Source organism: Aspergillus campestris (genome assembly GCF_002847485.1).
Source record: "Aspergillus campestris IBT 28561 chromosome Unknown P168scaffold_10, whole genome shotgun sequence".
Lineage (NCBI taxonomy): Eukaryota > Fungi > Ascomycota > Eurotiomycetes > Eurotiales > Aspergillaceae > Aspergillus > Aspergillus campestris.
The window spans coordinates 1212811-1239380 of record NW_020194345.1 but is presented as its reverse complement, the minus strand read 5'-3'; the positions used below and the strand labels follow the sequence as shown (position 1 = coordinate 1239380).

Sequence of the window (26570 nt, the reverse complement as noted above, 5' to 3'; positions counted from 1 at the left end):
GGTCATTCTGTCGCCCCCCTCGACGTCTCTCGTCCAATCTCAATCTTAACCCAAATCCCAACCCAACCGATCCATACGCGTCTCGATCTCCCCCCCCTGATCCGCATCACTTGGAATCTTCTGGATTGTGACTCGCTCGTCTAATCTGGATCTACCGAGTCTCTTCTCGCCTGGACTCGACAACCGACACTAATGTAATGACAATGCAACACTACTGAGTTATCGTGCCTTACAGGTGTTTGTCAGCCAGGAACCCACTTACTGACGCAACACGTTGGTGGACTTGATTTGGCAATTTATTCTCGTGTTATCTCCAGTCGATTATATCATTATTGTTGCGGTTTCGGTTCCTCTGTGATATCGCTGCTCTCGAGCTGTTCCTCGGCAACTAAACATCCACCGTTCATCGTTCATGGCTACAAGAAAGAAATCCCCATCGCCAATGAGCTACTTAGTCAGGTCTTTCTAAATCGCTTTATCAATGACTCGCCATGTCGAGATTCTTAGGTTTTGTCCCGTCACTGACGCGCGGGGGAGCCCAGCCCAAGCGTGAAGAGGCGGTCCCCAGCGACAATGCGAGCCATGCGCCTGCAACCTCAGGCATTACGTTACTACCACGGCCCATCGCATCGATGGTGTCTCTCTTGACGCAATCGACGTCGCTCTCACTTCGGGTGGGCACCTTCTTCGGAGGGGTAGCGTTGGATGCGTCGCGGGCGACAACGCTGACAGGGTTGGAGCTTAGCAGAGGGGTGATTGAAGCCATATTGACAAGGGCTGGTCGTGATGTTGCGATTCGCAGCGGTGGCGAGCAGGGCAAGTTGGAGGCGGAGTCTCTGCTCGAGCGGAGCTTAGCCGCGCTACACACGACAATCACGTCGGCATCATTCTTCGCGGCGGCAACGTTCCACCTGTCTTCTACGACGCTTTCCTCCGCCTCGTATATGTCGCAGGCTCTCTTATCTACGCTTGATGCGCTACTTGGATCTACGGAGTCTTCGAGAGCAATCGCGGCAATCGTAACCCTCATCCGAAGGGAGTTCAAAAACCAGAGTCTGGAGGATGGGACCGAGAAAGTCAGTGCTGGGGATCTCCTAGTTGGGACAGTGGGGTTTGCGATGCTGCAGCGTTGGGGTAGGAAGAATACGGAGCGAGACATCCACGAGAACGGCGGCGACGAGATCATTTGGGATGTGGTCATCCTGGATAATGGTGCCCGGGCCGATGTTGTTGGTACGCATGAGATGTCCATGAGACAATCCCTGGATGATCCGGGTGAGAACAGGCGTTCCTCCTTCATATCGCCTGGAGCCGACGAGGAAAGATTTGACGCCGTCCGACGTCCGCCGAGCATGATTGAACCCCCTGAAAGTCTTTACTTGTCGCTCCCCACGGCAAATCAGCATAATATCTCCGACGAAGATATACGCTCGTACATAATGCGACAGCTCCCTCAAGGATGTCGCGCTTCCATCACGACCAACATGGTTACAGCTCGCACCATTACTGTCGATGTTTTCGATGACGATAACGCTGAAATTGCTGCTCCGCCGGGTACCATGATGGTCGAAGAACGTTTCCACAACAGTGACTTTGGCAATGCCAGCAGCCCAAATACACCGCAGTTGCCCAAGCACACCGTCGTATTTCGGACCGCTTTCAACAGGTCGCAAAGCGCAGACTTAAGACCGTCATCTTCAAGAAATGATCAAGCCGATGTTTACGAAGTCGACGCAGATCCCCCTAAACAGAGCTTAGATCATGACAACAACCGATCGTCCTCCAATGGCGACCCTAGATGGCAAGAAACAAACAGCCACCGGTTGTCGGAAGGAAAACCTTCTATCACGAAGCCAGGCAATCGTCACGTCCGATACTCGACGAGCCCCGACCAAAAACATGATTCTGATAACAAAACTCACGTATCGGGCTCTGACGGCTCCAAAGGCACATTTCAAAAAGGTTCGTTTTCAAGGTTGGCACAGAGGGTAAAGCCTGCTGGGCCGGGAAAAAGCGACACGGAAAAACGCCCATATCTGCGGTCGCCTTTTGAAAGATCTGAGGAACAACGTGCCAAATCATCGGTTGGCAAACCGTTACCCCAAAGACCTTCTGGACAACCTATTCCTGATGAGCGGGCAGCTGGGGTATCTGCATATTCGAGGAGCCGGCCCTCATCACCCTTGGCAAACCGAGGTATTCCAAGGTCACCAGTCCAGGCGTCACAATTACGATCCGCTCCTTCTCCAACTACACGCCGTACGAACCCTCGCGATACGCGGAACTCAATGAGTGATTTTTATACCGTCAACGAAAGGAATGAGGAAATATTGATGGCCCAAGCCGACACTCATTCAATCCACTCTATCGACGGGCGGCCAGGGTCCCCGACACTTGTGCGCAGCAGCAGTTCGATGTCCTTGACTAGATCCGAAGCAGATGTCACGTTTTCTGTCAATGACAAGCGACCGAACACCCCTATGCATCAACGATCTAAAACATACACCCCAAGCATGTACTCTGTGGCAACGGCGGGCTCGGATATGTCCCTAATACTTGCTCATCGTTCGCGGAAAAGTGCATATGATGACAACGCAACCATACAAGAACTAAACCGCAGTGGTTCAGTTCCAGGGATCTTTCCTCAAAAGCATCTTGTACAGAACATCAGACGCTTCTGCCGTTTTGCATCCGGGTCATATGGGTCCAATGCTCTCAAGGTCATGGGCGTTCCGCAGACAGCCAGAGCTCTGACCTATGAAGCACCCGATACTCAGGAGCATAATGACTTTTCAGATCATATTGGGCTTCCCGCCTCAGCAATTCTCCTGTCATCTTTTGTCGATCCCGCAGGCGGCTCTAACGCTGCTGGAGAAACCGACACCGGATTTCCTCTAGTTCATTATCTATTTCTAGACCACGAGTCAAAGGCAGTCGTCTTGACTCTCAGGGGAACGTGGGGGTTTGAAGATGTTCTGACAGACATGACCTGTGACTATGATGACCTCGAGTGGCAAGGAAAGAGCTGGAAAGTCCACAAGGGCATGCATGCCTCCGCCAAACGCCTGTTGATGGGAGGTGGTGAAAGGGTCATGATCACTATCCGAGCGGCCCTTGAAGAATTTCCAGAATACGGTGTCATCTTCTGCGGCCACTCATTAGGAGGCGGAGTTGCCGCCCTTCTTGCAACGATGGTATCCGAGCCCAGCAGCGAAGACACCGGAACGGCCTTCATAACCGCCTCATACAAATCGAGCAGACGACAAATGCTTCCCAGCGGGACTGGCGAAACAGACAGTCGCGTCGCGCATTACCTCCCACCCGGGCGTGCTGTACATGTATACGCATACGGCCCGCCCGCAACCATGTCGCCCTTCCTCCGCCGTGCGACACGCGGGCTGATCACAACCGTGGTCAACGGCCAAGACGTGGTCCCCAGCCTATCCCTAGGAATTCTGCACGACATGCGCACAGTATCACTAGCCTTCAAAAGCGACATCAGCGATGCCAAGTCCCACGTGCGCTACCGGGTCTGGGAAGGCCTACGGAACAGCATCATCAACAAATTCTACGTCAACGAGCCGCCCATGCTTCTGCACGCCGGCGACGGAGTCGGCGAAGACGCCTGGGCATGGAAAACCCTGAAGGGGCTCAGGGACGAAATGCTCGCCCCCAAACTCATGCCTCCCGGCGAGGTCTTCGTGGTGGAGACCATGCGCGTCCTGCAGCGGAACGCTTTCACAACTGAAACGAATAACGACGGCTATCTCGGTAAACCGGCGACAAGGGTGCAGCTGAAGTTCATCCGAGATGCAGAGACTCTTTTCGGGGAGCTGAGATTTGGCTCCGGGATGTTCAGCGATCATAACCCGGCCAGATACGAAACGAGTCTTGCGGCCCTTGCGCGCGGTGTTATAGACGATTAACGTGTGACGATCCTTGTTATAACATTATTCATCTTTCTTCTTTTCCTTTTGTTCTTTCATATTCGGCATATATCGATGACATTCAACATTTGCGAAGTTGGAAATTTCAGTCACCTTTCATTTGATATTATTTTTGGTTTTCTTTGTCTAGATCTGTGCTGATACATTGGCATTTCGACCGCCTTACATATTTCCTTTGGACGTTGGAATATACCCACTATCCATAGTCATAGATTAGAAATAGAATCTATTCATTTGAGATTGACTTGAGTTGATCCATCCGGGGATCTTGGTTCGTCCTGGTAAAGCAGAAGCTGCTTCCACGTGCTGGTTGAAAGGATCGACCTCCGTATCTATATGAAAGATAAGGCACGTCTTTACCTCATGACTCGTCCACCGGCGGCTGGGTCGAATCCAAGAGCGGCATTGACCCGTCTGTGATATAATTTGCAAGATTCCCCGATGAGAAGCCGTCCACGGTCCAGCGTAGAACTCTCTCATCATCTCAGTAAAGCCGGGATTGTGAGACTCGCCTGGCACTGGAGGTGGAACCCCTAACAGCAGTCGGACACCCGGGTTTTAGGCGCGAACAGAAGGCATCCAGTCATAGTGTCACAGAGGTCCCGATGTCGCCGGTCTTGAACCACCTAGCTTCGAATCTTCAATCAAGCAAGCGTCAGTTTCAAGCGGCGACCGAACGGGGAATCCGGCAGAACACATACAACACCCCTTCCACCTCAGAAGTAGGCAGGCATATGCACCTCAACCATGTATCAATCAATCACGAATCCCCATTCTTCGGACCACCAAGTCCCTTCCTCTTCTTATCTTCGACCCTCGCATCCAAGTCATCCAACTGCTTCTGCACGTGGAGCCTCTTAGACGACAGATTATCTCGAATACCCTGGAGGGTCGCGATGCGCTCGTCGAGAGAGGCTTCTTGCTTTTTCTGGACTTGCTGTAAAGTACAATAATAAGCAGTTAGCAATCCATATTTTCTTACGTCCGAGGGTGGGGGTTGTTCTTCTCGTCCACATATACGTACCTGACCGGCTTCCTGGCCGGTTTTGATCCCTGCCCCGTAGAGGGATCCCGCGATGGTGATAGCCGTGACGGCGCCCGTAAGAACAAGACGCTTGTAATTCCGAGGAGCAGGCATAGCGTTATGTATGGATAGTATATTCCAATGCGTCAATCATCCAGTTCTCAAATGTCATGTCTAAGATGCGGAGCTCCCAGACACCGCGGAGAAATGCACCAAACTGCCATTACACACCGCCTGCCCGGTATAGAAGATGATTGATCCCGCATTTGGTATCGCGTCGCGTCACCGCGTGTGTCACGTTAAACTTCCATTGTTTGAATCGAACAAAGAAAGGCGGAACAGGACATAACACCACCATTCTCCCCTCAGTTCTCTCTCGGCGGTCTTTTCAAAGAAAGAACTTACTATGCAACCCACTCAGTAACGCCTGAAATGCCTTCTGCAACGACGGTTCCGCGCCGTCGACGGCGAGACGAAGACGACGAGGACGAGAACGATATTCCTAATCCCCACGAGGACGCCTCTTCTGCTTCTTCCGCCGACACGAGGGACCCCTCGCCTGCGTCGCAAACATCCGCCCCTGACAGCAAGCGTCCACGATTATCGAATGCGAATGCGAATACGGGAGAAAATAGCGGCGGCGAAGAGGAATCTGATAACGAGGACGAAGAGGGGTCTGATAACGAGGATGAAGAAGAGAACGGCTCTGAAGATGGAGAGTCGGCATCCAACTCTGACGGCGTCAGTGAGGATGTCATGGACGCCCCAGCATCAAAGGTTTCCTCCGCAGCTGCCAGCAGGAAAGGCAGTAGCGCCCAGGCGTCAAGATCACACTCCGCCGCTGTCAGTAGCAAAGGTAGCAGTGTCCAGTCGTCAAGAACGCAGTCTGTCGCTACCAGCAGGAATGGCAGTAGTGCCCAGGCGTCAAGGACGCAGTCTGTCGCTGCCAGCCAAAATGGCACTGGACCCCGAACGTCGCAAACCTCCGCCCCGGCTAGCAAGCGTCCCCGATTGTCAAACGCAGAGGAAAGCAATCGCAGCGAAGAGGAGTCCAGTGATGAGAACGAAGAGGAGGACGAAGAGAACGGCAGTGAATATGAAGCCCCGGGATTCAACTCCGACGACGCCAGTACCATCCACACTGGCGCCCAAACGTCGCAAGTGAACTCCGCCCGTGCCAGCCAAAGTCACCCTAATACCCAAGCGTCAGGGTCGAACTCTACCAAAGCCGGCCAGAATGGCGACCAAAGCGGGGTCAACCAGGAAGGATACAAACCCGGTGCTATCCTACGCATCAAAGTCACAGATTTCGTGACGTACACAGAGGCGGAATTTTACCCTGGTCCAAAGCTGAACATGGTGATTGGACCCAACGGGACGGGCAAAAGTACTCTGGTATGCGCGATTTGTCTGGGATTAGGATGGGGTCCCCAGCACTTGGGACGCGCGAAGGATCCCGGCGAATTCGTCAAGCATGGCTGTCGAGAAGCTCATATTGAGATCGAGCTGGCAAAGGGCCCCAAGCAACGCCAAAACCCCGTCGTCGGCCGGACAATCAAGCGCGACGGCAACAAGAGCACATTCTCGCTGAACGGGAAGAGTGCATCCCGACAGGAGGTTCTCAATCTCGCGCGCTCTTTCGCCATCCAGATTGACAATCTCTGTCAGTTCCTGCCACAGGACAAGGTCAGCGAGTTTGCTGCCCTGACGCCCATCGAGCTGCTGGCTTCCACGCAGAGGGCAGCTGCCGGCGCCGAGATGACTGAGTGGCATGATAACCTGAAGTCTCTCCGCGCCGAGCAGAAGAAATTGCTGGGGGAGAATACTGGCGATCGGGAACTGCTGACGAACCTTGAGGGTCGCCAGGAGATGCAAAGGGCGGATGTAGAGCGCATGCGGGAACGAGCTCTGATCAAACGGAAGATTGAAATGTTGGAGACCCTCCGTCCGGTAATAAAGTACCGGGAGGTCCATGGGAACTTCAAGGAGATGCAAATCCAGGCAAAAGACATCGAGAGAGAGCTTGACAATCTCAAAATTGAGCTCGAGCCGGCGCTGAGAGCAGTGACCGAGAAACAAGAGTATTGCGTCCGGCTGGACAAATTCATCGAACGTCAGCAGCAAGGTGTGGACCAAGCTGACAAGGCCGCTACTGCGCTTGGCAAGAAGATCGAGCAGAACGAAGACAAGATGAAAGACCTCGACAGGCAAATTGAGTCAGAAAAGAAAATTGGCACCAAGCACCGGCAAGACGCTCAGCAGATCCAACAGACTATCAACAAACTCCGCCGTCAGTTGAACGATGAGCCAATCGAGTTTGACGTTGACTGGTACAATGAGCAGATTGTAGGTTTACCCAATACAGGACAGGTTTGACATTTGCTGACTAGAGAGTAGAGAGAGAGACGATTGCAAGTGAGGGAAATCGTGGAAAAGGCTACCCAAATGAAAGAAGAGCAAAGGCCACTCGTCGAGACGGTCACGGACCGGACCAATCAATTAAGACAGGCAGAGCAACAACTGAAAGGATTGGATTCTCAGTCAGGGCGGCAAGAAGCGAAGCTCAAAAGTGCATCCTTCGATTCTTTCAAAGCCTACAAGTGGATTCAGGAGAACCAGGATAAGTTCGAGAACGAAGTCTTCGGCCCTCCAATGGTCACCTGCTCTGTGAAGGATCCCAAATTCGCCGATGCAGTGGAAATGCTTCTATCGAAGTCGGATTTCACGGCGTTTACAGTTCAGAGCCGGAATGACTTCAAAACACTGCAACGGGCTCTTAACATAAACATGAAGCTTCACGACATTAGCATCAAGACGTCTACAGCCCCGTTGGAGAATTTCACTAGTCCTCTACCGGAAGATGAGCTGAAACAGCTGGGATTCAACGGATGGGCAATCGAGTACCTCGAAGGGCCAAGCGCCATTCTCGCCAACCTTTGCAGTGAGAATCGCTTGCACCAAACACCGATCAGTCTTCGGGATATCACGGAGGAAGCCTACAATAAGATGGCAGAAGGACCGCTCGGTTCCTGGGTGGCTGGAAAACAGCACTACCAGGTGACCCGGCGGAGAGAATACGGACCGTCTGCTACCTCCACTCGGGTGAGGCCAGTGAGGCCAGCGAAGGTCTGGACGTCTCAACCCGTGGACATTTCGACGAAGCAAGAAATTATACGGAATATACAGATGCTCCAGGATGAGGTCAAGGAAGCCAAAGAAAAGATGGAAGTCGATCAAGGCGCACTCACTCAGTTAGGCCAGGATAAGGATCGACTCGAACAGGAAAGGATCGAACTGGAACGAGAAAAGTCCGACAAACAAACTGCCCTCACCAACCACAGGGCTATCCCTGAGAGAATCCGTCAACAAGAAGCCAAGCAGAAAACCGTCCAGGACGGTTTTGAGGAGATTAGGACCAGGGTTCTGAACATCCGTGGCCAGCAAGACCAGATTTCCATTCAAAAAGCCGAGGCAGCTCTCGAATACGCTGTAAGTATTACCGTCGCGAATTTCACCACGGCTAGCTAACGAACCATAGAGCGCGGTTACGAATCTCCGTGTTCTGTATGAGGAACTTATCAAATCGAAGGTCCGGCACGTTGAAGGCATATCGGATCTGGACTATCTCAAAGAACGGAATGCCACACATAGACAGACGCTGGAGACGAAGCGTGAAGAGCTGAGTGCAGCACAAGATGAAATCAAGGCCATGTCCGACACGGTCAGGGAACTATCCAAGGAGGCTCAGAAAATCGTCAAGGCCTCGAAGAACCAGCCCGACATAGTCGAGTTGATCCCAAGTCTAGTCGAGCACACGGTCGACCAACTCGAGGCGGACATCGACTCTGAGAAGGCTCGTCTGGACCTCACGCAAGGAGGAAGCACCTACATCATCAAGGAGTTCGAGGAGCGCGAACGACAAATCAAGAAGCTTCAGGAGAGACTCACCAAGTTCGAGCAGCAACTCCGCGAATACGAGCACGCCATCCAAGAGATCCGCTCCAAGTGGGAGCCCAAACTGGACGCGCTCGTAAGCAGCATCAGCGACGCCTTTGGCGATTCATTCGCGCGCATCGGATGCGCTGGCCAGGTGTCCCTGTACAAGGGCGAGGACGAATCCAACACGAACACGGAAGAAGGCCAGCCCAGCACCAGCAGCGGCGGCACCGACTTCGACCAGTGGTCCATCCAAATCCACGTCAAGTTCCGCGAGAACGCAAGTCTCCAGCTTCTAGACTCCCACCGCCAGTCGGGCGGCGAACGAGCCGTGAGCACGATCTTCTACCTCATGGCGCTGCAGTCCCTCTCCGCGTCTCCATTCCGCGTCGTCGACGAGATCAACCAAGGTATGGACCCGCGCAACGAGCGGATGGTGCACGAGCGCCTAGTGGACATCGCGTGCGCACCAACTACCAAAGACGGCGGCGGGGGCCAGTACTTCCTCATTACACCCAAGCTTCTCAGTGGGCTGGTCTACAAGTCCGGTATGCGCGTCCTCTGCATCGTCAGCGGCGAGCACATGCCGAAGGACTACCACGAGCTTGATTTCCGGGGAGCCGTCCAGCGGATGCGAGCGATACGGAGCAGGCAGAAGGGCAAGGGACGGGCCATCGAGGCGAACCCGCACCGGGGAGGTGGTGTTGAAGCTGCTGGTTGAATTTGTTGATGCTGGGTGGATGCCGATAGCGTTTGTGATACCTTTTGTTTAGGATGATTTGGGCGTATTGTCTGGATGTTGTTTATGGTGTTGGCGGTTCCTGGATTCAGGATTTAGCGGTACATATTTGACTTGGTTGTTTATAGTTGTCTCTTGTTATGCCGTGTATATGGAATCATTTAATGATAGTTCGAGTGTGAGTACGGAGTAGATAGGCTGGTACTTTACTCTTCATCAGGAAGCAATGGTATATACATCCAACATACTCCGATTTGTTCTGATATATATAGTAGAATGCGCAATTACGATAGTCAAGCACACTAGTTAGCTATGTAAAAGCAGGCCCTTGGTCCTGTTGCTTCAGATTCTTCTGTTTTGTTTTTGTATATAATCATCACTATGCATAGATTTCACGATATCATCAATCCCATCAAGATTGATCGTTTCTATCTGTTGGATATCAGGACCCTACCACTCGAAATTGGTGTTTTGGTCAATGCTAACACTATCAACCCTTTTCCATTTAATATAAGGTGTCCTTAGATATTTGTATGGATGCTTCTCCATAATCTCATTAGATATCGACACAAAATGCGATAGATGTTTATGATCTCAAATTACAAACAGAGTATACTGTCTACTACAATACCGCCAGATACATCTACCAGTATCAAAACCAACCACCCAGCATATCCTGGGAGTCTTACTCAAGGATGTACCAACCAAGAACTCCAAACTCAATAACCGTTAGAGCAGCCACCACCCACTCGATACCACCCCGAAATCCCTCACGACAAGGCAGAACTATGCTCTTTTGCCCACCAGCTCCCACAAGCCCAAAGAAGGCCGTAATAATGGCAATAACAATGAGTCAAGGGCATATACGGATGGAATCTGACCCTCTGCATCTGCCTAAGAAGCAAATAACGCTGTATGTAGACAGAGTGCATGTATTATGCGCGCAGCAGGTAGCATGCAGTACACACCATCAAGGCACCTGATGTTGCATCCTACTCGCTGACCTTGGATCTATCCCATCCACAATGGCAATGTGAGTGGGCGGGTGCGTGGATGGATTACATACGTGTCATATCACGTATGCATCTCGTTCTTCACCTATCATGTATCTTCCATCAGACCACACGCACGCACACAGGTAGGGAGAGGAAAAGAGACCCAGGCATTTCCAACAAGTCAGTGCGAGGGGTCAAGATGATTGGCGTGTCGCCAAATATAGGAATATCAAGTTAAGCGCTTCGTTTCGTCTGGGGGGTGCTAAGGAGCCCCAAGCGTGTCCTGTCCGTCCCACCATGAACCTCCTGATCCATGATCCATGATCCGTGATCCATGTGGCCGTGGCTCTGGAAAGGATGCTGAGGTGTGACAGGAATTGAAGGCGTGCATACGGGGCTGATTCAATCTGAGGGGGTGGTGTGTGTGGAGGCTTGGAGAGGGAGGGCTTGATGATTTCATTTCCCCCTCGTCTTGTACGAATTGCATGATTTGTCTCCGTACACCGTACCCCGTACGAATGGCCATCCGTCTGCCCTTCCCCGTGTCGAGGAAGAAAGTTGTGATAGATGAGAATATCAAAAGATACTCAGCCAGCCCCTGGACCGCCTGAGGCAGCAGGAGACAAACAAAAGCAAAAGGTTGGCCTGAGTCCGAGACCCGTGACCGGGAGGATCCAAGCGCCTCCGATGGTGATCATCCCCGGGGGATCAAAGCCCCTGCTTCTTCTTCCCTTTTCTCTCTCGCACTTCTGTTTCCCCCTTGTCCTTTTGCTTCTCTTCTTTGATTAGGTGGTATTTTCCTGTTTCATGAGCAGAACCATGATCTTAGTCCACGCTAATGGTGGCCACCAACGTCGGGAATTTCCGACGCGGATCACTTAAGACGCATGGCCAATCCTTCTCGGGCCTTTTAACTTGCCAATCACAACCCCTGGCCATGATACCAGGTCGAGCTTGGGCGTCGAACGACTGGCCACCGCCAGTCTCTTGCTGATGATTATTTCCGTCCGCAGTGCAAGTGGGCTGTGGATCACACCCTCCTTCCTCGACCACTCACTATCGTCCCTCGTCCCAACTCAACTCTATCATCCTGGCGAAGGTCCATCCAACCTGCACGAATTGCCACGACACGCATCCACATCCTCATCATTGCCTTGTATGCGTCGGGGCAGTGTCCAACCAGTGTGGGTAGAAATAGCCGGGGATCGTCGTCATACATCAGGAGAGATCGGCGTGGCCACCGTCTGGATCGGGCGCGCGGGGATGCATCTCTGATTGGTAAGAAATTCTGCGAGCACGACACCGTTCAAATTCAAAATTAGGGGGAGAAAAAAGAGAAACTCAAATTGATGAATGGTCGACTGGATACATTACTTCGGTATTCCATTTTTCATTGGTTTTCCCTATCAGACGGGGATTGACTATAGGGGATGGATCATGGGAGGAAGACAGAGAGGAATGGTTAAGACACTGGGATACATGATATACAGCAAAAAGATCATTGGCTAGCCATCCCGACTACGGCTGTGTGGTAAATCATGACCACGATGGCCACGGCGTGTATATCGGCTGCATGTCAACCCTTGACCTACAAAGTACAGCCCTTCCTTGTGTCCAGCATTGTCACGGTCATGATACGTCGACTTAGGGGGTAATATGGAAGTTTCCAGCGCAAGTGACCATTGTACGATGTGCGTGCCATGCGGGAGGTTGGAAGCGTCCGGCCAGGTGATAGATATGATCCTCTGTCCTGGTTTAAGCGAACAGTGTCTGGACTCGACTGCGCCATCCAACTGCATTAGCCCAGGCACACAGAAAATCTCGCTCCCCGACATACCCCCGTCGTCGAAAAGAGATCGGTTGAGCGCGCAAGCTGACAGTCGAAAATTTCTCGACTTCACAAACCTGGCTAGACTGGGAGACTAGGCAGGAGCCGTCTAACGGCCGCCAAGGGGGTGAAACCACGCTACAGCCCAGTAGGCGTGATCGATACGCGAGGCTCTTAGCACGAGGGATGCGCGCAATCCTGTAACGGCGGAATTCAACTCCTGCCCGGGTCGTCCAAGATGCCTCTTTCCACCATCCAAACGACCCGATCGTGTTCGCGGCGCGCCTTGTGGCCCCGTGGGCAAATCTCTCCCCCCTTGAGCACGGACGACATGAGACGAAAGTATCGCAAACACGATCCCACCAACCACCAGTAACCCTCCTTTCCGCCGAGCCCAATCAGTTATCCTGGCTGTGGACAATTTAGTACGATAGCATCTCATCTCCAAGCAAGTGACTGCCTAAATAGCCGGCGGTCTAGCCTTTTACCTTTTCCTCTTCCCAGTTGCAGGCGAGTGATCGACGCGTCCTGGAGAATGCACAGTAAGGCGACGATGGGACCACTTGCACGTCCGTGGAATCCCCGGTTGGTCATCAGCCTGGACTGATTGACGTCTGTCGCCACCACCAGCAAGTAATCTGTCCAGGCAGCATGACTGAGGGGCACTGTCTCACACCAATAACGACTCACCTGTTCCGTACCAAAACAGGAGACTCAAAGCCGAGCTGCACGGAGGACTGTATACCGCCATCTGTACATCATCAGCAGTGGCATTCCGATACGAGGATCTCCCGGGGGCCCTGCCGTTAGCAATAATATGCGCATGATTGCAGTAGGGCCCTTCCTCCGTCCCCCCCATTCCAGTCTAGTAGAGCCTAAGTCGATGTCTTGGTGCCTCGACCGATGACAAAAGCAAAGGAAGGCTGAAACCGCCCATCTGCGCTTCTCGTCACAAACCTGCATTTCCCGAGATGATCCAAGACTTACTAAGAGGCCGTGAGTCATCCTGTCCGAGTCTCTGGTCAGCCATCGGGGATCATTCCAGAGAAGGAACGAGGAAGGAACTCGGCACACGCATGTGCTTGGTGGCATCGCTGCAAGATGGGGATCTGCTGCTGCGGTTAGCACTGGCGCTGATGGTCTGTGATTAATTTTTTTTCCCGGTAACGATTCAGTCATCTGACACGGGCGTCTGGTGACGCGTGCGTTGTCCCTATATTTGGATAGCCATATAATCTCGGGGATGCTCCTCCCATCACCATGACAGACCAGGAGCGGGATTTCAGGAAACGTCCACGATAACAGACAGGGGATGAATGACACTAGGGTATGAACGCCTCGTGGTGGAATTACCGCCTGGGGACCGAAGAGCCCCGAACCATCAGACCCAGCAGTCAAGCTACCGTTTCATCGGGGATGCACGGTCCTCGATGGACAAACTCTCTTAGTATTGTGTATTATCAAGCCGGTTCTCCGGTGGATCCGACGGTTTTCTCATGGGGATTACTTTCGAGTGTTACTTATTGGTAGTATCATTTGGAGTATACACTTTTGATATGTATGATCTCACCTTGATCAGTAGGTGAGGGCCACAGTACGGAGTAACTCAGATTGAATAAACAGTCAGCAGCGGACGACCTGATGATTATCCCCGCCAGACCCGTGTCGATCCTCGGGCCAAGTATAAAGTCAGGGACTCGGTGTAGGTAGGTAAATCGGGTCGGGTCGTCTGGCCTGCTCATTAGAGTAATCGCCTATATCTACCTATTTAGTATTTTGACTGAAAATCGGTCATGAATCAGTCAATCAAGTAAATCAATAAATATTAATATTAATAAATCCAAATGAAAAAAAACATTCCAGTTAAGTTCCAACTTCAAAAGCCACACGCCACTACCAGCGAATCAGGCCCAGCGAGAATCCGCCCGTCGTCGAGGCGTTTGTCTCCCATTCCCATTCCATCCACATCCCCGTCTTTCAACACCCACGCCTGCCACGCCGGCGATCTACCTGTCGCCCGCCGCTGGCTAACCCTGTTTGGGTAGTCGACACGATCGGAGTTAACCTTTTTTATCATTGTTTTTGTTTTATTAGTGAGTCTTTTTGAAAGGTTGTTTGCGAGAATTAAATAGAGTTTCATGTTTTGTTTTCATGGTTGGCATCCCATATTTGGATGGGATTATGGATTATTCATTTTTCGGTATTAATTATCTGTTCTGCTCATTCATAGAAGATATTGAGACCAGGATCGAGGAATCTAATAAAAATTGGAAAGTGTAATATACGAAGGAAGTTACGATCACCTGTAATATCATAATACAAGACAATATACATTTATTATTAGATACGAGCTCTACCAGCCACACACTCCCTGTAGCACTCTCTATAGAATATCAGACAAGATAGCACCACGGATAAATGGATCTATGGCAGAATGACATCCTTCATAAGATTAAGGAAGTAGTGTTTCATTCCTTCTACTTCTCTGTATACTCCGTATATACGGAATACATCTGTAGTACCTAGTTTTTCTCATCTAGAGATGTACCATGACTCGCACCCAGCCATGCAGTGTCGCCACATCTGCAATACCACCTCCGCAGTCGCAGCCAGCTCCAGTACCCATCGCAGGCAGGTAGTAGACACTACCTACGTACCTACTACGTCGGTACCACTCCCTACCACCTACCCACCCACCCAAGTGGCTACTGGCTCAAGCGCGAACAGATTGTAACAAGGAAGTCGATCCTGCAACAGCGGCAATGGTGGAGTCCCGCTGATGAGACTGTGGTATTACAATGTCTGCTAATATCCGGCGGACTGTCCAGTGGAGTCGCCTCGTTCGATTTGACTTTCATTGACGTGGCGTTTTGGGTGGTGATCTTGACCCGTGACTTGCTGCTTATTGAATTACAGATACTGGGACTGTTTATCTCGCTTTGGAGGAATTACTTGATCTTACTGCCTTGGCTGCAGTGAGCGATATTCGATGTGCATGCATGCGTTGAGATGGGATTATATATATACGAATGGGATTAGAAGGATGGATATACAGATCTAACGGATGTATACAAGCAAGGTAGTTACCCAAGTCGGTAGTCACTACCTCTACTACTCCGTACTCAACGCTGTATACTCATACTCCGTACTACTCCACAGTCAATACTGATACTGAGACCGATACTCAATATGGCGCATCCCCCGACCCTCAAACAGCAATAGCGGAACATCCCGCCCATCTGATCGTCTAAGTTTCAAGTCCGATCCTTCCAAGACATCACTCTTAACTCTCAAGAGTTAGTATACTACACACTGACGTCGCGGAAATAACCAGCGAACATCCCCCCACTAATTACAGTTTATACTGGGTCGATGTCTCGGAGTTGTCCTCGGCAAGGTAGGATGCCTTTTCTTTTCGTTTAATTGTTTCCGCTGTCGTCATCATACTGCATGGGGTTCTCTGTGCATCAGCCGTGGCGGGATGAGCCGATCGGTGGGGGGAGTGGTTAAGATGAAGGGGTCTTGTTGATAGGACTGGGCGTGATGGTGGAATATCATCGTGATATGAGATGATTGAATTGGGTTTGTACTTGTAGCTCAGTGTGTGACCGTACTTCGTACATGATAGTTTCTTTTGTAGTTGTTGAGAATACTACCGTCTAGAAGAAGAGAAGGAAATAAACATAATGAGCGAGTTACACAACAGTTCTATCTATAAATGATCGCCCGGAAGCACGCACATTCGCATGAAATGGTTATAGTAACACCCATTGCTACAGGAGTATCCATAATCAGTCAAGCGATATGATGATATTCATCGGTTGAGACCCCGGGAAATAGCGCGTCGAAGGATCTGACATAGCCTTGGCTATGTCAGTCAACAAATTGAATATACTAATAAATACTACTAGTTAAGAGAATATAATACGCATCCACTAGTACGTAAAGTATCGGCTTTGGTGCCAAACTCGGGAACGGCCGAACCTCAAGCTGCATGACCACCACGTGAGATGACCGGGGTCCAGACTCCGCTAGAAACGCTCCTAGGCCGCATCCAGGCGGATCTGTCTGACGCCCGCTCCAGCGGTTCTCGCTTAGCGGATGGTCTATGCCTAAAGGGGAAGTATTTCCGTTACCTTCCTTACCCACCTTACCTTACCCTTTCTCTCTCCTGACGGGGCTGGAATTCAGGGGTGTGGTGGTGCCTTAGGTACCCAGTCAGCCGAGGTGTTTACACTACCTTTGGAACTTGCTTGCGAGGAGGGTTTCATTTTCACATCCCGGGGCCGAAATCTGCGTGGTCTGACCGCGTTGAGTTCCAATGTGACCGGTATCCAACACGGCAAACGGCCTACTATTTGTTCGGGCTCGGGGGAATTAAACTATCCATTCATCCCTGGTTGCCTGTCTGAGCTGTCTCTTGGTCGTCCCGTCACCCCTAGTTCTAGTTCTATCTAGTCCCCGATGACGATCTACGTGACGCCTCAGCTAACGTGCCTTGTTACTCCTTGACTCTTCATACAGTATGATATCAAACGGGGGAGATAGTGATAACTTAAGAAGTGAAACGATGTGACCTGTAACCTGGTTGTCCTTCAGACTCGTCAAGACGTCACCCCGCGTTACGGTGTGCTGCTCATGTACGCTCAGCTCAGAAGAAGGCACCGAGTCTGCTGACGGCCAAGAAATGCACCTCTGTAGATCATCCTACCTTACCTTACCGCCATGTGTATGTCGCGCTTTGTGCGATGTATCCTACTGCGGAGGTAGTAGGTACATGGGTGTCTGACGGGTATCTCGAGGGATAGGATGGTAACAGACGCTGTCTAATTGAACATGGACATAAGAATGGAAACAACAAAAGGAAAATCGCGAAAAAGGAAGATGAGATGACCTGGGATGATCTTCCCGTCCGCCTCTCCGTGTCCATGAGCGTGGCTACTGGCTGACCCAAAGCCCCAAGTACCACTACCACTACCAACCACATGCAGACGCACCGATCCAAGACGATCCATGATCCATCACACCAAAGACGTGGCTAATGCACGCGACCCAGCCAACCAGACCTTTCACGTCAAGGCTGAAACCCCAGGTTGCCTCGCTGAGGTCGTATTTGATCGACGATCACCCATCACCTTGCAGCATCCGGTACGATCTCATTCGTCCGGAGGGAGCTGGGTTTGGTCAAACAGCAAATGAAAAACACGACGGTGCTGGGATATTAGCGGCTCATCATCATGCAAGATGTGGGAGTGGTGGCTGTGGGTACTACTACTGGGTAGGTAGATAGGTAGGTAGATGCGCGGTCAGCATGTATATGTATGTATGTATGTCACGGCTCACGGTTCACCACTTTCCTTCCTGGGTGGGAAAAATACACGATTCGGATTGACCCTGTTGATTTGAGGATTATTCCTAACTGAGTAATCCACCAATTATGGTGGCAGGTTCGATAGTGTTGTTCCATCTTACTTAAGCCATTTAGACGGAGTACTATTATTAGGGCTACACTCAAGATGATCACTATTAAAGTTTCCATCACAGCAGGAAAAAGAAAAGAAACCCAAAGAAACCCAAAGAAACCCAAGAAACAAAGAAAGAAAAAAGAAAGAAGAAAGAAAAAAAGAAAATCCGAGCCTCCGGCCCCGGGCTTCAAGCTAAGCGATGCTGATTCCCACCGGGCGCTAAACGACAAGCGGTAGTTCATCCGGGACTAGCCAGAGTCTATTAAATGATCGGACGGTATCGTATTTACTATTTACTACTTATTCACTATATAGCGGTCAAAGCTGCTGAGCGTTGGGAAGCGTTAGGATGATCAGCGCACATCATTGTCAATCTTGATTCGACCTAATGTGTGGCCCCTTTTCTGATAACTGGGTTTTCCAATCGTGTGCCCCTATTACCAATTTTGGATTTACCCTGCTGGACGGGACATGGGGAGCGGGAAAATAAACCCCAACATCCGTGATCTAAGACAGATCATGTTTATATGTCTTGTCTGTATCCGTAGGACGGAGTACTTCGGTGATGAACGACAGGTTAATCTTATTTGGTGGCTTGCCAGGAGGGAGGAGGCTTGCCTCGTGGCATGATGGAGCAAACATAAACACACTGCAGAAGCTCGGATGATCACCATACAACATGATAACAAAACTAGTACATACCTTAGTAGAATGTACAGAACAAAAAAATGATAAGCTATGAATTACACATCCTACCTCCCCCTTTATCAAAACAGGAGAGAAAACGATGGAGTAGAACGGGTGTTCGTCGTAGTATCCCAAACAAGTAACAAGCAAGAGGACGGTAGACAGGGGAAGTGTGGATGGATTTCTGCTCACCATACCGCATTGAGTCAAGGGTCAGGATTAAGTTAGTAAATGTTCTTTTTAAAGCAAGGTTGGCCCTTTTTTTTTCTCCAGGAGTCCTGGCACTGGCACTGGCAGCGAGCGTCTAAGCGAGCCAAGGTGATCGCCCTGTGGGGTTACATGATTCTGGGAAAACCATCCATCCGTAACAAAGGGGGGGAGGGGGCGGAAAGACCATGTGTTTAACTGGACTTGGTAGTTGGTTGAAGGAGCCTACTAACCCTTTTTGGCGTCTCATATCACTAACCTGTTTTATAGTTTACTTTGTCTTGTGTTGACTACGACTGTTCCAGCTGTGTTGTTCCGGTTTGGATCCCCCACAATGTCAATATGGAATTGGACAGCCATGTTTCAGTTGTTCGGAAGGGATCCGGACGCGTAGACCTCATTTTCACAGTTTGGTTCGAAGGAGCGAAGGAGGTAGGGAGGATGAGGTCGGCGTAGGTCTGGATTCACCATAACCAAGGTCCACAGACTCGTAGTCAGAATGGGACGATGATCTTCCATCGATCTGAGGAAGATCATCAGTTTGTCGTGGATCATGACAGCTTCGTTTACAGGACTCGAAGGGGAATGAGTCTATCGTGTATATTATTCATGTATTGGGTTGTATTGTTTTACCCTGACTAATTCCATGTCTGGATTTCTTGCTCTCCGCGTGGAATATATATTGATTACTGGTTGGCGGTGATACGAACCATGGCTCAATAGTACAGAACATCCGTGGTTGGAGGTTTAAATCTGACACTGTGGTGCCCTGTTATATATTAAGGCGATTGATGATAGATTAATAAAGATTAATGAGATCCAGATTGTGGTTAATATAGGTAGGGTGGTCTATGTCGTGGATAGAAGTCTTTGCACTTTATTACGACTCGGTGGCCCACCAGATTGACCACTGACCACAGTGTTTGTCATCAGTCTGGAACAACCAAGATAGACAGACAAGTCAGTTAATAAGCCTAACAGTGCTCATGAGTAATGACCACAATCAAAGATAATCATGTAGATAAAATAACATACACCCCGGAGTGTGAACAATGAGAAAGACACCTCAGATGATTAAGTTGCCTCGTACCGGTAGAAAGATGGACCCGCACCAGTGAGGTAAACCCCATGATTGGCCGTTAGGATTCGCTTCCACGAGACACGGTGGACACTGGACACCATTGGATTATTCGGGCGCGGCCGCCCACGTCGTTTATTAGAGTTTGCGAGGCGCTCACATGGATTAGATCGCCGTGGTTTCTTCCTTATATTTATTATCTTTTTTACTTCATTTATGATCATATGGATTAATATGTTAAATGATTTAATATATTAGATTATATTGATTAATTGTATGTTAATCTTTCAACACATTGTACGGGGTGAGTATCAGATTGCATTCTATACCGTTGATCAGCCCTCTGTAAGGGGTATACGCGTTGACGACTCATCCGCTCGGGAGAGTGGAATAGGACAGGCTGATCCAGGATCCTGACTGTTTCTATAATTATGCCATTGAAATGAGGATTGTCAATGTTATCTGGATAGACAGGATGGGTGATACTATTAGACTATTAGCAGTGACTAGAGATGTCACTGCGTAGCCGCATACTCCCGAACCGGAGTGTGGATAGACATCGGAGATGAGAGATGACGATGATGACAGCCTCTCTCATCATTCAGGAAATGTTAATCGAGTCAACGGGAATGTTTCCATATCCGACATGGATCGACACTAATACCACCTAGTATTAAGGTCTATCCCGCCGTATCCGGTAACCAGTGGCGGGTCACCCCGTCGTTGGCCTCCGTACGAGGTCAGCACTGTATGCTATTGAGTCTGACTGTCTGACTGTCTGGACTGTTAACCCCTTTGGTGTGGATGGGACCTGTACCCAATCAATCAAAGGATGGGATAGTAATATGAGTGGAACAGTGATGTACCGATGATCACCCAGTAGTCTGCTCTGTCTCACCTATGATGATGGATGTTTTGTTTTTCCTTTGTGTCCTAGCGCCTACCGAGGCATGCTGCCTCGTGCCCAGATGCCGGTTGTGTCTCTAGCCAAGAGGACTAACCAAGGGACGGGGGAGTCCAGGGCAGTCGATGCCCTCGTGGAGTGGTCGCGGAACCATGATCTGATGGTCGATCCTAATGGTTGGGAAATTGGTACGTCGACGTCTGGTTGATTCCATGGTATGTGATGTTCCTGATACAGTTGTTACTGTCTGTGGTTGGTACTTGATAAAGGCTTTTGTGTATCTGTACCAATACTTTGAACGGGAAATACATGATAATCATGATGACCTATCATACTGACTCGACTCACCCCTTTCTCACGACTTTCCATACTGTACTCCGTAGTATCCTGATAAAAGGTATGATCAGTGCGGCCATTTCTCCGTTCTGCAAAGGAGTCAGTACACCTTAGTCAGACAGTGGGCCTCATGCGTCCATCTCATTAGCCAACCCAACCACGATAATCTCCGGGCTCCGCACGCCGCTAACAGTCTTGGCCCTCTCCAAGCGAGGATGGACTGGAAAATCGTTCAGAGATTCCTTTCTGGGTGGTCCGGGTCTAGGCCGGTTTGGGGCGGTTTGGATCCAACCCAACTGCGCCGACTGCACCAACTGCCACCTAACGGAGCCATCCCATATGGATGGAGCTGCCATGCGCGCGCATCGTGCCGCCAATCCGTCACCCGGTTTTATTTATTGTATTATTATTATTTTTGATTTCACCCCTGCATCTATGTAGGCCTTCAAGTGGTATCACATCTAGAGATATATATAAAATTTTCTCTATTCAATAAGAAACGAGTCAGTACGAACATCCCACTGACCAAAGAGCTCAATAGAGCAATAGAATGGAGAGACCAAACTGTTGATCTGAGCGAGTCAACGGCCAGGCAGACTGGACCAGAGTCTCAGCAGGATGGAACAGGGCTGGAGTCCGAAACAGGAGATCTACAGAGAAATTTCGGCTAGAATGTGAGATCAGTTCTTGGAGGATCGTGCGATCATCTATTATTATTATTATTTATTATACTATATGATATTATTATGATATAATACAAAAGTGTCCGTGGATCTGCACTAGTGCCAGACTGACTCTAGCCGAGCCCCGAAGTGTAAGAAAGTCCCCTTGTCCACCGGTCGATCTGTGTACGACGCGGTTACGTACGTTTTATTCTTATTTTGATCCTTTATTTGTACTTGATTTTTGTATTTTATATATTGTATATAGTATAGTGTATAGTGTATAGTGTATTGTACATCATATATAATTATATCCTATCATAGATTATCCTCTGAAATTTATCCGTTACTATCTCAGTAGGTGCAGATTAATAATAACCAGTACCACGTTTAGCTCTCGTCGAGCCTACCTAAACAATACAACTAATGGCAAATCACCCTAGACAGGTTTAGTCTGATATGGAGACCCACTCTCCCAAGCAAAGGAAATGAAAGACAATGACAGATGTCGCGTGTATCTCCAGACATTATTTAAGCTTTGTATCTTTGATACACTCTTACCATGCTCCATACACCATCCATACACCATCCATACAGACAGATAGACAGACACTGAGCAGGGATAAAGTAAGATCGAATAATATCCAAGATAATACCAGCAGATCAGCATCAAGAGTGATTATAATCGACAGGATGAGCGCAGTCGGATTGTTCCGCCGCCCGATCCGGTTACCTCGTTTAGTTGACGGAAGTATAGACAAACGAGCTATAATTAACTATTATTATTATATTTACAATTATGATTTTAATACCGTATCAAAATATAAAATATAAAATATAAAATAAATATAATCTAATCTAATAAATAATAAATAATACTTCTCATCATCCCCACTCGGAAATCCACCTCGTCTATCCTCTATAATCCCCCCCCCTGGTTCTCCAATCCCACCCCCACTTGTACCTTACTCTCCAAGCCACGGCCCAGACACCTTCATTCATATATCTATCCTGCATGGCCCCGTCTGTCTTGACCTCTCTGACTTCTACTTCATCATCATCACCGATTACCTTCCCATTTTCCCACCTCCCACCTCCCACACCTATAGGACCGCTCCACTATCAACCTCATTAGCGTCCGATACATCTACCATCATGGATCTCGCCAGCCTCATCACCCCGGGTCCCGAACCCGTCCTGTCCAAGGCAAAGGCCTCGTACAGCCCCCCGGCTTCGTCGTCTTTCAAGCCCTCCGTCGAGGGCTCGTATTTCCCTACCATGCCGACGTCATACTCTCGCTCCCCGCAGCCACCTCTCTCCCCTCCCGTGGACGAACAGCGCAAATTCTCCCTTCCCTCCATCTCCTCTCTGCTCGAAGGCGCCGACGGTGCCGCCATGCACGCTGCCAGTAGGTCTTATACCAGCAGCCCCAGATGAATCCATCCACTGACGAGACTTCCCCAGAGCGCCAGCGCTTAACTCCTCCCGCGCGCCGAGAGTCCGACGCCAGGTCGCAATATGATCCCATCTCCCTGCACGGACTGCCGGCCAACATGCCGCCCACTCCCCCGCTGCGTCCGGACTCGGGCTTCCACAGCAACGGCTACTCGCCCTCCGCATCCTCCACCTCCGCCATCAAGATGGAGTCCTACCCGCAGGCCCCCGTGACGCTGCCCAGCCCGTCCGAGCGCTCCTCCATCTCCAGCCAGGGCTCCCTCCAGAACGTCTCCAGCGGGCCCTACGCCTCGCCCGCCCCCAGCGTCGCCTCGTACACCTCGCCCGTGGAGCCCTCCACCACCGCCATGTACTACCAACGACCCACCTCGTCCACCTACCAGAGCGCCGCCTCTCCCACGGCCGCTCCCATGCCCGCCGCCGCCGCCCACCAGCCGGTCATCTCCCCCGTCACCCCGGCCTGGCAGCACCACCACTACTTTCCGCCCTCCAACTCCACCCCCTACCAGCAGCACCACGACCGGTACATCTGCCGCACCTGCCACAAGGCCTTCTCGCGCCCCTCCAGCCTGCGCATCCACTCCCACAGCCACACGGGCGAGAAGCCCTTCCGCTGCACGCACGTCGGCTGCGGCAAGGCCTTTAGCGTGCGCAGCAACATGAAGCGCCACGAGCGAGGATGCCATTCCGGTCGTCCCGTGGCAGCCGCCATGGTATGAACCAACAAGAAAGAAAAATAAAACAACCAAAAACCCCCAAAAAAGAAAGAAAAACGATAAAAAAGGGCAATATTTTACTTGATTGTTCTGTTTGATGATACCCCCCTGCGTGTTTACTTTTCTTCCCTTCAGCCTTGGCTTTTTTTCATATATACAACGGGAATTAAGGTGCATACATTTCTTTTTCTCTTTACATATTTTTGATGTCGGAAGTTGTGTATATTTTATTCTGTTGTCCTTGATTGATTGATGATTGATTGACGTCGGTTATCATGTCATGTGGGGAGCCACAGGCGGGAAAGGAGTTGTTGGAAGTGTTGATTTGATTTCTTTTGTGTGTCCTTCATTTCTTTTGTTTTGATGACGTGACACGACTTGAAGAATTGCTGTATATTTCATCCAGATGAGCTGGCTTTTAAACCGGTTAAGCCTGGATTTTGTTCGAGTCGTTGATAGATTGGCTTGATTCCCGATATATATATAGAGAGAAGCATTACATGATTTATTTACTTTACCTTGGCTGTATCAGTACATGTAGACTTTGATTGAAGACGTAGGACTCAATGTTGATTGTCTCTCACCTTGGTTTGCATGTCAGGTCAGCCGTGTAATGCACCAGGGAGTTCTTGGTAGCTCTATCTATCTAGGGTATCTATCTAGTTAAGACACCTACCAGACTACCCACCAATCTCCCCTGATACCCTCTCTACACTTGTAATCTAGCAGACTTCTTTAGACTGTATATCGAGATAGATAGACAGATAGGTAACTACCAACAACACAGCCAGAAAGCAAAAATAGAAACAATGGCACCCACGAAAATCTTCCAAATGGTGTATACAATCTAGCTGACATACCATAACCCGACTGATAACCATCATCACTTGTAGCCTAGCCAGCCAGCTAGCTAGATAGATACCTCCCATCTACCTACGAGCTATTTCTAGGGGTAGTGTCCCAATACCGAGGGAGATAGAGAAACGATTGATGACATCCAGGTTGTGTAGCCAAACTAATCCCATTCTATATGTATGCAGCTAGGGCTATCCTCCGCCAGGCATCAGGTATATAAGTTTTGGCTACAGGCTACATTCATGTTAGTCAATGAGGGATAGGTAGTTACCGATCGGGTTTGTAAGATGTCTATTGTCATTTGTACAGACGGATACCGCAGATAGTTCAATAATTCAATCCTTATTCATTTGTTTTGTGACTATTATTTTGGTGTGTATTGGAAATACCGAGTTTCATTGGTAACTGCAATGGATAACACCCAGCACAAAAGCACAAACGAATGGGGCTTTCCAACTTGTGACCTCTTCTATCAGAAATCATTGCCCTAGCAGACTCCAATGCATATGAGTGCTTCATTCTTCTTCCTCTTCCTCTTCGTCGTCGTCGTCCATGGCCGGCGGCCCCTCGACCAGCTTCGTAAAGAAGGAAATGGGGGGCGTGAAGAAATACTCCCCACCACGGGGCTTGATGAAGCTGGGGAAATTGCAACGCTTTTTTCTCTCTTCTGGATGCTTTCCGTCAGGACGTAGCTTGTGAGGTTTCCCATCTTCACACAAGCCATAGAGGTTAGCGTGCAGTGTTTGATCCTTGGGATCAACGGCGCCCTTGATGGGTTGTGCCACAAGCACATCTTGTCCCGAATGCTGGAGCGGGAATCCATCATTGTTGCACCACTCTTTAGATGAGGTTATCTTGGATCAACAGGGATTCTTGGATCAACAGGGATTGTGGGATGTCTTACTGTTCATAATAGCACAGTAACCATTCTGGAGACTGCTCTGGTAGCATCCGAACAAAAGACCTCGGGGCTCGTTTTTGGTGCTTTCGCTCCATCTTGATCCGTAAGGGATGCCGCGGCGCATTATCAAGCTCAGGTCCTTGTCTTTCACCTGCCTGAAGGTGTTTCGGGGGTTGCACTTGCGGATGTGAGATCCGTACGGGCAATGCAGCTCATGGTGAGGGTCTTCGTAATCCCAGTTGTTGTCCGAGTAGCCAGGTCCAGGGTCTTGCGTTGGATACAACTCAATTGGAGCGCCTAGAAATCAACAGGTCAGTAGGTCCGTATGCAACTTGATATAGCTCTCCCTGGCTTACCGCTGTGCCATCGGCCGACAAAGCGTGCTTCCAGCTGTTTGGGAGTCATCTTCAAGTCTAGCTCCTTGTCGTTGGCAAGTTCTTCCGCGCGTCTATAATGGCTTTTAGTTATATATATGTGGGTAATGATCGCAGGGACTTACTTGTGGAATGCTTCCACGTCTTGCGCCAGTTTGCGGAAAACAAAGTAGCTGCCGTTCGTCGCCCACTCGGGTTCCCAGAGGGGGGTTCGCTCGTCACTCCCCTTCATGCCCTTGTGGTTCATGACGATGACCCTGTATGCTATCAGCTTATGTTTCTGAGTAGATGGTTGGGACGGAGGGATGCCCGTTCTCCTTACCCTGGTCTACACTGGTAATTCAGAGTTATATCACTCGAATCCTCCCATCCTTCCAAAAACGGCTGTGAGATGGTATCTTTGAACCCAAAACTACAGGAGCAAGTTAGAGACTGTCCTGATCGGTTGGGCTTCATGGCAA

At 50.0% G+C, this 26570-nt stretch overlaps 7 protein-coding genes across 7 annotated transcripts; 3 read left to right on the top strand and 4 right to left on the bottom strand.

Annotated features, from left to right (window-relative positions):
• Positions 1–38: 38 nt before the first annotated feature.
• P168DRAFT_257526 (uncharacterized protein) lies at positions 39–4157 on the top strand. The gene has a single exon (XM_024834558.1). The coding sequence runs from the start codon at positions 492–494 to the stop codon at positions 3924–3926; it is 3435 nt and encodes a 1144-aa protein (XP_024690878.1). The 5' UTR covers positions 39–491; the 3' UTR covers positions 3927–4157.
• A 550-nt stretch (positions 4158–4707) lies between these two features.
• On the bottom strand, positions 4708–5085 carry P168DRAFT_320828 (uncharacterized protein; the record flags this gene model as incomplete). Its single annotated transcript, XM_024840399.1, has 2 exons — positions 4708–4884; positions 4972–5085. 2 exons carry the CDS (start codon positions 5083–5085, stop codon positions 4708–4710), a joined length of 291 nt encoding a protein of 96 aa, XP_024690877.1.
• Positions 5086–5347: 262 nt separating this feature from the next.
• P168DRAFT_306443 (DNA repair ATPase SMC5) lies at positions 5348–9890 on the top strand. The gene is made up of 3 exons (XM_024839028.1): positions 5348–7317; positions 7369–8460; positions 8510–9890. Exons 1-3 carry the CDS (start codon positions 5404–5406, stop codon positions 9626–9628), a joined length of 4125 nt encoding a protein of 1374 aa, XP_024690876.1. The 5' UTR covers positions 5348–5403; the 3' UTR covers positions 9629–9890.
• A 2801-nt stretch (positions 9891–12691) lies between these two features.
• P168DRAFT_44294 (uncharacterized protein) lies at positions 12692–13824 on the bottom strand. The gene is made up of 3 exons (XM_024841949.1): positions 13274–13824; positions 13160–13220; positions 12692–13107 (listed from the first exon to the last, which is right to left on the bottom strand). The coding sequence occupies exons 1-3, from the start codon at positions 13646–13648 to the stop codon at positions 12908–12910; spliced, it is 636 nt and encodes a 211-aa protein (XP_024690875.1). The 5' UTR covers positions 13649–13824; the 3' UTR covers positions 12692–12907.
• Positions 13825–18308: 4484 nt separating this feature from the next.
• On the bottom strand, positions 18309–19003 carry P168DRAFT_44254 (uncharacterized protein). Its single transcript, XM_024841948.1, has one exon. It carries the CDS (start codon positions 18814–18816, stop codon positions 18442–18444), a length of 375 nt encoding a protein of 124 aa, XP_024690874.1. The 5' UTR covers positions 18817–19003; the 3' UTR covers positions 18309–18441.
• A 3712-nt stretch (positions 19004–22715) lies between these two features.
• P168DRAFT_273349 (C2H2-type zinc finger protein) lies at positions 22716–24473 on the top strand. The gene is made up of 2 exons (XM_024835369.1): positions 22716–23216; positions 23273–24473. The coding sequence occupies exons 1-2, from the start codon at positions 22964–22966 to the stop codon at positions 23980–23982; spliced, it is 963 nt and encodes a 320-aa protein (XP_024690873.1). The 5' UTR covers positions 22716–22963; the 3' UTR covers positions 23983–24473.
• An 876-nt stretch (positions 24474–25349) lies between these two features.
• On the bottom strand, positions 25350–26356 carry P168DRAFT_320824 (Dyp-type peroxidase; the record flags this gene model as incomplete). Its single annotated transcript, XM_024840398.1, has 4 exons — positions 25350–25672; positions 25739–26032; positions 26092–26183; positions 26235–26356. 4 exons carry the CDS (start codon positions 26354–26356, stop codon positions 25350–25352), a joined length of 831 nt encoding a protein of 276 aa, XP_024690872.1.
• Between the last annotated feature and the right edge of the window lie 214 nt (positions 26357–26570).

Excerpts from the sequence above, each read along its gene's own strand:
- P168DRAFT_306443 (XM_024839028.1), top strand. The coding sequence starts at position 5,404 with ATGCCTTCTGCAACGACGGTTCCGCGCCGTCGACGGCGAGACGAAGAC. Across the intron at positions 7,318-7,368 it reads ACTGGTACAATGAGCAGATT|AGAGAGAGACGATTGCAAGT; the intron begins GTAGGTTTACCC and ends ACTAGAGAGTAG. Across the intron at positions 8,461-8,509 it reads AGGCAGCTCTCGAATACGCT|AGCGCGGTTACGAATCTCCG; the intron begins GTAAGTATTACC and ends AACGAACCATAG.
- P168DRAFT_44294 (XM_024841949.1), bottom strand. The coding sequence starts at position 13,648 with ATGACTGAATCGTTACCGGGAAAAAAAATTAATCACAGACCATCAGCG. Across the intron at positions 13,221-13,273 it reads TGCGCATATTATTGCTAACG|ATGGCGGTATACAGTCCTCC; the intron begins GCAGGGCCCCCG and ends GATGATGTACAG. Across the intron at positions 13,108-13,159 it reads CCTGTTTTGGTACGGAACAG|ATTACTTGCTGGTGGTGGCG; the intron begins GTGAGTCGTTAT and ends CTGCCTGGACAG.
- P168DRAFT_257526 (XM_024834558.1), top strand. The coding sequence starts at position 492 with ATGTCGAGATTCTTAGGTTTTGTCCCGTCACTGACGCGCGGGGGAGCC.
- P168DRAFT_273349 (XM_024835369.1), top strand. The coding sequence starts at position 22,964 with ATGGATCTCGCCAGCCTCATCACCCCGGGTCCCGAACCCGTCCTGTCC. Across the intron at positions 23,217-23,272 it reads TGCCGCCATGCACGCTGCCA|AGCGCCAGCGCTTAACTCCT; the intron begins GTAGGTCTTATA and ends AGACTTCCCCAG.
- P168DRAFT_44254 (XM_024841948.1), bottom strand. The coding sequence starts at position 18,816 with ATGGTGAGCAGAAATCCATCCACACTTCCCCTGTCTACCGTCCTCTTG.